The 12,442-nt window shown below is 41.2% G+C and overlaps 1 protein-coding gene across 1 annotated transcript; it reads left to right on the forward strand.

Moving 5' to 3' along the window:
* The first annotated feature begins 5,863 nt into the window (after nt 1-5,863).
* On the forward strand, nt 5,864-11,753 carry LOC109901501 (transmembrane protein 74-like). Its single transcript, XM_020497500.2, has 2 exons — nt 5,864-5,992; nt 6,744-11,753. The coding sequence occupies exon 2, from the start codon at nt 6,806-6,808 to the stop codon at nt 7,649-7,651; it is 846 nt and encodes a 281-aa protein (XP_020353089.1). The 5' UTR covers nt 5,864-5,992; nt 6,744-6,805; the 3' UTR covers nt 7,652-11,753.
* The last annotated feature ends 689 nt before the right edge of the window (nt 11,754-12,442 follow it).

Genomic DNA, 12,442 nt, shown 5'->3' on the forward strand with positions numbered 1-12,442 from the left:
TCAATATTTTAATGTTTTGTACAGTCAGTGTATTTTCAAAAATAGTCAAACTGTCAATTGAATCCCCAAACTGTTTTGGTATCAATTCAATGGCACTCTTGCAAAATGGTAATGTTATTATAGAGGAATAGGTAAAAAATGCTATTGTTCCCTTTGTTTTTCACCATGTGGACAAGTTTCATCTATTATCACCAAACATATTTCAATTTCTGAACTGCTGCATTCTCTCAGGAGGGGGTATTCCTTTAGGCTAAATAATCTCCTGGGTGTGTTTGCTGAGCAAGTCATCTGAAATATAATTAAAATGTTGGGGTCATAGGTGACTGGCTGTGATGGATTGTCATTAATCTTAAACTGACATGTGAATGTGTATCTGACAATTGCAGGGTTGTCAGGTAGGAGTCCAAGAATTTATGAATATCTATCTATTCTAAAGCTTCGACTTTGATGTAATTCTATTTTATGCTAATTCTCTGAATTATTTATTACAGAGCATTTTGTGAGAACATTCCTTTTCTAATCTAACTTTCAAGCTAAACTTCACAACAACAAAAATATTATTTTTTTATATTTCAAATTTGCAGTGGTTTCTTTGCCAACAGACTTCTCAAGGTTTGGCATGTTTCGTCTCCAAAAATGAATGACATTTGGCCTGAGGTAAAGCGTATTTAATTTGACTAATGAACAAAACCTATCCCTGCTTCCAACCTGTGTGTTTTCCATAATAAACAGCTTTCCTGCAAAAGTATGCTCTGCATACAAAACACCAAAGAGCTGTTTTTATGACCTAATGCTAAATCCAAATGACATGGTTTGATCACGATAATAGCAAACATTGCTCTCTCTAAAACAAGATTTGCAACTGTATGCTGTAGTACTGTTATAATTAGATACAGTAAAATTGTTTAAATGTCCCGAAGAGATAGGACTAATATTTCAGCTGCATAGACATTTAGGGGCAAGCCATACCATAGCATAAAACAGCTACCAGATAAATTAGTATGCAAAGCAAGCCATGCTATGGTAGAGGCCTTAATTGATAGCATTAAATTAATTATAATGCAGAGAGTGCGAGTAGATGGAAAATAATATTAAATGATTCCTGCCTAGAAAGTTTAATCAAAGGAGCAGCATGAGATAATGATTGTTGCAAGTTTTTTATCTCGTTATCTTTTCATCAAAAGATGAATGTCTTCTTTAAGCTGCCAATCTGGTTCACACACACACACACACACACAAACCATTCAAGGAACCTTCAGTGCCAACTACTGAATATTTTATGACCCTGTCTAACTGTCAACCTCTACAACCGCTCTCGGATGCCCAACCTTTTAGTCCTTCATTTCTCTCTACTAATCCCTTTCTCTCTATTATACTCCCTCCCTTTCTGTCTCTAATGGAAAAAGAATATACTCCAATTTGAATTTTCTCGTAATGCTCTAGCCACCCGGCCTTGTCCTCCCCTGAAAGACGTTGTCAAAACATCTCAAATGCAGCTAAGGTTTGCGTGCCAACCCTCCAAAGCAATCTCTAAGGCATACGCCACTGAGCCACCTGCTTATTAATAATCCACCAAGGATTGGCCTTTAGATGCCCAGAGGCTGATGCTTGATCATATTTCCTTCCGTACACTTGAATTTGCTCACAAAAGGTAATTGAAATGAGTAAAATAGATTAACCTGATCATACAGTATATAATCACATGACATGGGCATGTACAGTGGGAGGCTGTTTCGTGTTTACATTCGCTTGTTAATGTTGACTGCTTAAGTTTTAGACTTAGGGCTTATGTTCTATTTATGTACAGCACCTCCTTGCCATAACAAATAACTAAATACCACAACCCAGCTATAGTGCAATAATAAGTATGATGTTTTGTAAAAAGCGTCTTGACTGTTAAAGTCCATAAATATTCTTTAAACATCCAGCATACTTGCTTGTAAATATCCTTTGCTATTTTGATGTTGTTTTTTAATATGTTATTTTGTCTTTATTGTGATCGCTGCAAAAAGAATTCTCTTTGAGGACATGAACGTTTTCTGAATCTGAATCTAAATTTGTTATTCCCTAAAGATAATGCACACCCTTAAGAAGTGTTGACAGTGGCTTGCGAAAGTATTCACCCCCCCTTGGCATTTTTCCTATTGGGGGTTTGTGTCATTTCATTTACACAACATGCCTACCACCTTGAAGATACAACATATTTTTTTATTGTGAAACAAACAAGAAATAAGACACAAAAGCTAAAAACTTCAGCGTGCATAACAATTCACCCCCCAAAGTCCTTACTTTGTAGAGCCAGCTTTTACAGAAATTACAGCTGCAAGTCTCTTAAGGTATGTCTCTATAAGCTTGGCACATCTAACCACTGGGATTTTTGCCCATTCTTCAAGGCAAAACCGCTCCAGCTCCTTCAAGTTGGATGTGTTCCGCTGGTATACAGCAATCTTTAAGTCATAACACAGATTCTCAATTGGATTGAGGTCTGGACTTTGACTATGCCATTCCAAGACATGTAAATGTTTCCCCTTAAACCACTCGTGTTGCTTTAGCAGTTCGCTTAGGGTCATTGTCCTGCTGGAAGGTAAACCTCTGTCCCAGTCTCAAATCTCTGGAAGACTGATACAGGTTTCCCTCAAGATTGTCCCTGTATTTAGTGCCATCCATCACTCCTTCAATTCTGACCAGTTTCCCAGTCCCTGCCGATGAAAAACATCCCCGCAGCATGATGCTGCTACCACTATGATTCACTATGGTGATGGTGTTCTTGGGGTGATGAGTGGTGTTGGGTTTGCGCCAGACATCGTGTTGTCTTTGATGGCCAAAAAGCTCAATTTTAGTCTCATCTGACCAATGTACCTTCTGCCATATGTTTGGGCAATCTCCCACATGCCTTTTAGTGAACACCAAATGTGTTTGCTTATTTCTTTCTTTAAGCAATGCCTTTTTTTCTGGCCACTCTTCTGTAAAGCCCAGCTCTGTGGAGTGTATGGCTTAAAGTGGTCCTATGGACAGATACTACAATCTCCACTGTGAAGCTTTGCAGCTCCTTCAGGGTTATTGTTGGTCTCTTTGTTGCCTCTCTGATTAATGCCCTCCTTGCCTGGTCCGTGAGTTTTGGTGGGTGGCCCTCTCTTGGCAGGTTTGTTGTGGCGCCATATTCTTTACATTTTTTAATAATGGATTTAATGGTGCTCCATGGGATGTTCAAAGTTCCAGATATTTTTTTGTAACCCAACCCTGAACTGTACTTCTCCACAATTTTGTCCCTGACCTGTTTGGAGAACTCCTTGGTCTTCATGGTGCCGCTGGCTTGGTGGTGCCCCTTGCTTAGTGATGTTGCAGTCTCTGGGGCCTTTCAGAACAGGTATACTGAGATCATGTATATACTGAGATCATGTGACATATCATGTGACACTTAGATTGCACACAGGTTGACTTTATTTAACTAATTATGTGACTTCTGGAGGTAATTGGTTGCACCAGATCTTATTTAGGGGCTTCATAGCAAAGGGGGTGAATACATATAGTAACGATATTCTTTGTCCTCCACTAATGAGGAGTAAGAAATGTTGGACCAATGCGCAGCGTGGTATGAGTTCATAATGTTTATTGACTGAACACTGATAATACAAAATTACAACGTGAAATAAATGAAAACCAAAACAGTCCTGAAAGGTGCAGAAAACACTAGACAGAAAATAATCACCCACAAAACACAGGTGGGAAAAGGCTACCTAAGTATGATTCTCAATCAGAGACAACGAACAACACCTGCCTCTGATTGAGAACCATACCAGGCAAAACGCATAAACACAACATAGAAAAAAGAACATAGACTACCCACCCCAACTCACGCCCTGACCATACTAGAACAAAGATATAAAAAAGGAACTAAGCCCCCCCCCCCCCCCCCCCCCAAACCTGAACCTGTGGGGGAGGGTCTGGGTGGGTGTCTGTCCGCGGGGGCGGCTCTGGCTCTGGCGCGGGACATGGACCCCACTCCACCATAGTCCTTGCCCTCTAATTTACCCACCTCCGTTGCGCCTTAAGAGCGGCAACCCTCGCCGCCGACCCTAGCAGCAGGCCCCGAATGGACGGGAGATTCTGGCAGCACCAGACGGACGGGAGATTCCGGCAGCACCGACTGGTGGGAGACTCCTCTACATGCTTTGTAAGTAGGGAAAACCTGCAAAATCGGCAGTCTATCAAATACTTGTTCTCCCCACTGTATGCACGCACCACTTTTCCATCTTTTATTTATTATCATTTTTTTAAACAAGTTTTATATTTTATTTCACTTCACCAATTTAGACTAGTTTGTGTATGTCCATTACATGAAATCCAAATAAATATTAATTTAAATTACAGATTGTTATGCAACAAAATAGGAAAAACGCCAAGAGGGATGAATACTTTTGAAAGGCACTGCACAGCCCATTCTCCCTTTGGATGTGCCAGTGGCAAGAGACACTCTATGAAGATGTAGTGGCCTCTGGGTTGCTGTCTTTGCCGCATGCAAGGTGTTTGTCCTTGGCGGAGTGGTGTAGCCTAGCTGTAGCAGATAACACCTGATGGTCTGTAAGTCTTAGACAAGTACACAGTCATATACTGTATCAGCTCTGTTCATACTTGGAATAGACAGCAGCCTGGCCACTCTCATAATGCAGGGTCATGATACATCAAGCCATGACTGGGCAGTATTGCTTCCCAAACTTTGCTGGAACAACTGGCTAGATTAATCACTTCCCTCCTCTCTCCTCCTGCCTCATCTGTTAAATGGTAGTTTATTGGGCCATGGGCCAAAGTCCTTCACCCTTATACTGCCACTGGTCTGCTGGTGATTGGGCAATTCTGTCTGATTCTGTTGTCTGTTTGTGCTCTGAATGTATAGTTGGCTCTCTGATATTTGCATGGCCTCAATAGCTTTGAATTGTGGTGCATGGGACACAGCTGAATAAAGGGATAGGATTATACTAACAAATATGCAGGTGGATGTGACAATGGCATCAATTGAAATGCAAAGTGTTGTCATTCAGGAAAATCATTGTACTGTATATTTTGGATTGCTTTAAAGCTTTACAAAGATGAGGATGGACTCAGAATATGTGAATTAATGACATGTACTAAGATGTTCAGGGCTAACTCTCTAGATTAAACATGGATTAAATGATGCCTTTGACATAGTGACCACTAATCTTCCATGGGGCCAGGATACAGATTGTTGTGCCAATAACCGAAAGGGAGAATCCCTGAGCAGACAACGTTAAAAAAAAAATCTCCTTCTGCCCCTGAGCAAGGCAGTTAACCCCCAAGAACTACTGCTCCCCGGGAGCCGATGACTTGGATGTCGACGATGGCAGCCACCCGCACCTCTCTGATTCAGTGCGGAAGACACATTTCAGTTGAATGCATTCAGGTCTACAACTGAATAGATGCTCCCTTTCCCTTTCCCACGTGTGGTTTAATTGACAATTCACCTTGGCTATGGTTTAAACCTATGCATGTTTTCTCTTGATGCAACCAAGCATCTACACGAAGTACACATCTTGAGCAGATTATTAACACAGCTCTAGTAACGTTAATGGACATTTGATCAAATAAACGATATCGAATTTCCATAAGGTTGATACTTTAGGGGCAACATTATTTGAGCAATATTTATATAAGTCCATATGGAATTCAAATACAGAGGTCCATAAGAATTAAATCCTCTCTGGTGTGTGTTTATTTGACTGCACACTGGAGTAATCTGCATCTGTTCAAGGGTACCAGGGGTAGCCAGCTCATGTCAGCACCATAGCGAGGCCGTTTAAACCTTGCGTGGGAGGGAGGGACTACAGCGAAAATCTTTCCTCTCAAGCAGACGAGGACTCTAACATCATGTAGGCTACATTTTTGTTAAAGCCATTTAGTCATCGATCTATTATGATTATTCGATACAAAGTATTCTGGGATATGAAGAAAGTTCGACATAATGAATTCTGAAGAAGTAAGTGCTTTTATATGAATTATTTCCTGAAATACAGTAGTTTATATTAGCTGAGCACACTAAACAGATGCGCTGTGGCTATAGAGAAGACAACGCTATGCATGCTCCAAATACACATCGCAAAAACTATCACCTTATTTGATTCATCTTCAATATTTCACAGCGATATTGTGAAGAAGCATATTGCAAGGCGTGGAAAGCGTTTTATCTACTTCAAAAACATCCCTCTTTCTCACACAAAACAGCCTACTGAAATGATTTAACTCCATAACAGCCTACTGAAATGATTTAACTCCATAACAGCCTACTGAAATGATTTAACTCCATAACAGCCTACTGAAATGATTTAACTCCATAACAGCCTATTGGAAATTGTATGTGCCCTATGATACAGTTATATACACTTCTCATGACTAGGTATAGTGAAGAGTGTGTTCTTCCATAATATGATTTGCATTATGTTTGAAAAATAATTACAGATCATCTGTGGGTTTACGGGATTGCGCACTAATTGGGTACGGCTAATCTGCCACTTTAATCGGTTTGTATACATGGAGCAAATTATTTAAACCCAAACAATTGTCAATTTTTGGAATAAGTATTTTTGATATCATGAGCATACGTGCTCAAAATGCGCTTGAAACGCCACAAATTACGTACAGGTGGCTGCCGTTTTCTCTATGCAATAATGTGATAGTTTGTAATAATCAGCCCCTATGTGACATCTGATTTGTCAATTATTTCTCATCAGGAATGCAGCGGACTGAGAACGCCGTGGAGAAATAATTGAAGTGAACCAGCGGAAAGAATCGAATGGCTTCTGTAGAGCTGCTTTATATAGATAAGGAAGGAAGAGGCAGACAACCCGTTCTTCCCTGCGTCCTTGACTGGGCTTCCAATCCGGTGCATGTTCGTAAAGCTATCAGTTCAGCCGAAGGGGCGCTCTCTATCTCAGCTCCGGGCTGCAAAGGACTGTGTAATTCAACACCAAGGACGGTTCCCCATAACGGAGGTCCGCATCCTAAACACCGTCACCCTGCGGTGGAGAAGGTCAACGTGTGCTGCGACGAAGAATTAGATACATCTTTCACCTACGTCGACGAGAATGTGAATTTGCGCCTGGCAAGCCCTGTGAAAAGTGGGGAAAGTATCCACAAATCCTGGTGTAGGCCTAATGACTGTGCGAGCGACATTCGGCCGGAGGGGTTGCATGAGCTCTCTCTAATGTCAGATGATCTCGCATCAGAAAATTCGGGGGCATCTGTAGATTACGGTTTTATAAGCGCGGTCACTTTCCTAGTCACCGGGATCTCGTTAGTAATTATATCCTATGCAGTCCCTCGCGAGGTCAAAGTGGACCCGGAGAGCGTGTCCGCGAGGGAGATGGAGAGGCTGGAAATAGAAAGTGCCAGGGTAGGGGCACACCTGGATAGGTGCGTGATAGCAGGGCTTTGCCTACTGACGCTGGGCGGGGTAGTGCTGTCCACTCTGCTAATGATATCTATGTGGAAGGCAGAGATGTACAGGAGAAAAGCCTTTGCATATTCCAAGCACTCGGGGAAACTGTATGGCTCCATCATTTTCAAAACTAGATCTAGCCCTAGTCGGTCGTCCGCGCACCTGTCTATGAAGGAAGAGATAGATGAGACCTTGAATTAAAACGCTATCCTGTTGAGAAACTACTTTGCCTTGTGTTACTAAGACAGAGCAACACAATACAGCATGATGCAGGTACTCCAGACCCAATGCGTGCAACCTGAACCCATCAGTCGGTCTGCCTACAGATCATTAGCTTAACTGTTAAAATATTAATTTGTTTTAATATTCAAGGTGATGAAATATTAATTGTCTTATACTATTATCTCCATATAATTGAATGGACATGCAAGGTATAGGCTTATTTAACCAGGTAAGCAAATTAACAAAATGATACAGAATGAATAAGCATGACAACAAAAATTCTGTTTTTTTTAAGAACTTGTTATTGGAAATGGAAAATGCTGGGTCACATTATTAAGGTGATACGTGTTTTATGTGAAAGTGTCTGACAGTCAGTAATATGATGCATACACATATGTTAAAGGGAAACGTCTCTGTCCCATGAGTTTAGAAAGTGAGATGTATTAGCCTAGTCCAGTGCACCATATCAAATCTGATAGGACAGAATCTGCTCAGTGGTGCACATGCTAACATCCAATGACCTTTTTTACTTCCTCAATGTGGGTGAGCATAATTCCCACTGTGGTTTCGCACTGTGTGTGTATGGAGGGGGGTCACTTAATCACACATGAAAAACTTTGCCCCAGTTTATAAAGCTGCACTGTGCTGTGCTGTGCTGTACTGCACTGTACACTTCAAAGATCCTACTTACTTCTAATGTACTGTACCTGCAGTAAATGCAATTATCATACTTGAATGATCACGCAATATGAGAACTCACTGGATCACAATATAACAATGTAATTAATATGTATCTTTAAGAGAAATAGGGTTTTAATTTATAGGCTAGGCCTACGCTACCAATGTTTTTATTATAGGCTACTAATGAACATACATCCTACAACACTCTAAACCGTATTGTATTCCTTTGAGAAGTCTCAGATATGCCTTTAAAATGTTACTGGAATTGGGATCTGTTTCTTTTAACAAACCAGAAATGATGGGTGCAACAAAAACAGAAAGTGTTCTATTCAGTTCATAGAACTGTTGGTTGAGAATGATTTTCTTTATGGTGAAGTGAGACACATCGCCACTATAATTTGCAATCATCTCTGTATTGTAGGCCTACTACAGTAGCCTATAAGACAAGAGGCATCAAAGGAAACTTGACACCTTGAAAATGGTTCCATCATTGCTCCACCTCTGATTTCAATTCTTCTAAGCCGTTATTCAGAATCACAAGTGTTTGCCTCCAGGGAAAAGATGCTCTTTGGTTATCACTAGAAACAGCTAATTCATGTTGTCATTTTGTGGGGCAAATTCATTTTGTTGGCTATTAATTACGCTTCCATTCGCTTGCCCTCATCATGTGTTTTCCATACTGTTCGATGATGCATATACGGTAATGGAATCAAATATACACCCCAAGAACTACTGAAACATGGTGAGACTGTTGTTACTTTAACTGTAATGAGACCCTATCTTTTGTGACAGTTGCGTAGTTATGGCTAATGTATGGTACCAGTAGTACTACAGAAAAATACTGGTAGTGTAACTATACAGTAGCAGACTGATGGTGAAACATAAACTCTTCAACTCACTGCATTACTTTATGCCTGTCCTAAGTACCTTTAACATCACACGACCAAGCCTAGTTGGATTAGATTTTTAGCAGACGCTCTTATCCATAGCAATTTACAGTAACGAGTGCATACATGTTCATATTTGTTTGTGCTGGTCCCCAGTGGGAATCGAAACCACAACCCTGGCATTGTTAGTGCCATGCGCTACCAACTGAGCTACACGGGATGGCAAGTTTATCTCAATCTAAATACCTCCAGTGGAAAAGCACTTTCCTTGTTCCCTCTTCCCTTTTCACTTCTAGGATGCATCCCAATAATCTCTCCTTTATTTTGAAGTGTGTACTTCCCTTAATTGATTTGACAGGAAATGACAGTCATAAGAAAATCCTCTAGCCCATGTCTACACCAATCCATGGCTTTTAAATTTGTGGGGAGCAGTGACCGGGAGCACAACTCAGGAAGAAGGAGACATTATTGGGACATACTCCTTATTCTCTGGTCACAGAGGGGTATCTGCACCAGAGAAACAGGGTGTTTTGGTAGTTAAAGGAGAATAAAGTGCCAAATCAGAGAACTTTCCGGAAAGTTATTTTTAAAAATATATATTTCTGTACATCCAAGATGAATATGTTTGGAAGCAAGGAGATGAAGAGGGGAGAGGCCACAAGATGCAAGGAAAGATAATAGAGAATGCTATCTCAATTTCGATTTGCTCGATTCCTCACATCCTCTCTCTTTGCCAACTCGATTCCTCCCATTCTATCTCTTTGCCTTCCTCCCAACCATATTGGAGGAGAAGGTCTAAGGTCCCTCCCCTCTGACTTTATTCTCCAATACATTTTCAAAAGGAGGCGAGGTGGAGGATGTGAGAGATCCCTTCCTCCTTGTTGACATAGAGCTGTACAGCTCCCACCATACCTTCATCTCTCTGCCATCCAAATGTCTCTAAGGGATTTTGATCAGGGATTTGCTCAGTGCAACAGCATTTTACAAGTCAAGCTCAAGTGTGTTTCCAGAGGTTTCATGCATAAGCTCTTTATCCGTGAGAGAGCGCTTCACAGCTGAGACACACCGATTGATATTTTGTAGGTCCCTGTGAAGATCTGTCCAGGTTAGACAGGATCTGAGACAAGAGAGAGGGGCTGAGCTGCCATTACCATTCATTTCCCAAGTGTACATGCTAACGTGCTGTCATTTATGTTAATTTACCAGTGTTTGTGTGTCTGCGTGTATGTGCGTGTGCATGTGTCTGTGTGTGTCTATGTGTGTGTATGCATGAATGGGAGTTCATGCGCATGAGTATATGTGTGTGTGTGTATCTGTATGAGGGTGAGACAGGCAGAGCTCCTTTGCTCTGCCATACAACTGATTTCTATGGCTTTTGTGAGGTGAGCTCAGCCCTTCATCTCCGGCGTTATGGTAAGAGACTCAGGAAAAGTTTCCATTTGTATTCATTACTCATGAGGGGCACACACTCCAGGGACGTGACTTTGCTCATGGCCACTCTCACCAGCCTTACTCAGAGGGCGTATTTTTAATAAGAGTACACAATTCAATTTTTCTGGAACGTTTACAAGCTGTTATTTAGATTAGTTAGAGTATTTTATTGTATTGTGAATTTAGTCCAGAAAGCTTCTTGCTTAGAATACACCACTATAAGCCCTCCCGTGTTTTAGCATTTAGAATGCGAAACATCGATTTCCATTGTTCAGCCCATGTTTGCATGAAATTAGTTCTAAAGCTCTTTGGAAATCCAGGTTCATGTTGACATGGCCTCTTAAAGCACACCTCATTTTGAATTGTACCGGAACCTCTATGCCCTTCTATTTCAGAATACCCAGTGGTTCAGCAATGTATTATACGGCGTATTAGAGAGACATTCTTAGAATCAAAAGGCAACGCGTGCAGCTCTATGTCAAATCAATTTACACTTCTACAACTTCTGGTTGTCTGTGTTCTGCATAATTGACATGGAGGCGGTCGAGGGTAGCGGCACTCTGTCACTCGCTCCGTAGCCAAATGCACTGAGCTCTTTGAGCTGCATCATCCCTCAGCCCCACAATCAAATCTGTCACAGTCATTTCCTGTGTTGTCCTTGGCACTTCCAATCACTTTCTTCTACAGCTGAAACTATCAGTCGGCCTGCCTCCTTCTGCCTACTCTGTGCTGTGGCATCTAGTCCAAAAGGAAATTAGGTTATTGTTTTGGTCAATCTTAACCACTTAACCAATGTAAGCAAAAAGGAAATGCCATGGTGAACATGTGTGTTTATTTCAAATGCTGAAGGAGAGTAGAATTGCAAAGTGGGCAAATTGAAAATTGGATGAGCAGTAGTGTAATACAGTATATGCTGTTTACTACGACACTGGCCATAATAATCATACCAGTGTGGTGGTTAAAGAGTACCGTAGGAATTCATGTGGATATAAAAGCCTACTTGTAAAGGCCAAAATGCAATATTGGTACCATTTGTGACACTTAGCATACAGTGTCTTTGGAAAGTATTCAGACCCCTTGACGTTTTCCACATTTTGTTAGGTTACAGACTTTTTTTCTAAAAAAAAAATTTTTTTTAAATACTCAGCAATCTACACACAATACCCCATAAATGACTAAGCGAAAACAGTTTTTTAGAAATGTTTGCAAATGTATTAAAAATAAAAAACAGAAATATAGAAATGAGATACAAGATTCTCTGGTCTCTGATGAAACCAAGATTGCATTATTTTGCCTGATTGCCAAGCATCACGTCTGGAGTAAACCTGGCACCATCCCTACGGTGAAGCACGGTGGTGGCAGCATCATGCTGTGGGGATGTTTTTCAGAGGCAGGGACTGGGAGACTTGTCAGGGTCGAGGGAAAGATGAACGGAGCAAAGTACAGAGAGATCCTTGATGAAAACCTGCTCAGACTGGGGGCGACATTGCATTTCCAACAGGACAACAACCCTAAGCAAATAGCCAAGACAACGCAGGGGTTGAACAAGTCTCTGAAGTCTCTGAATTTCCTTGAGTGGTTCAGCCAGAACCTGGACTTGAACCCGATCGAACATCTCTGGAGAGACCTGAAAATAGCTGTTCAGAAACGGTCCCCATCCAACCTGCTTGAGAGGATCTGCAGAGAAGAATGGGAGAAACTCCCCAAATACAGGTGTGCCAAGTTGTTGTGTCATACCCAAGAAGAATCGATGATGTAATCGCTGCCAAAG

The sequence above is a fragment of the Oncorhynchus kisutch genome, linkage group LG13 (genome assembly GCF_002021735.2).
Source record: "Oncorhynchus kisutch isolate 150728-3 linkage group LG13, Okis_V2, whole genome shotgun sequence".
Lineage (NCBI taxonomy): Eukaryota > Metazoa > Chordata > Actinopteri > Salmoniformes > Salmonidae > Oncorhynchus > Oncorhynchus kisutch.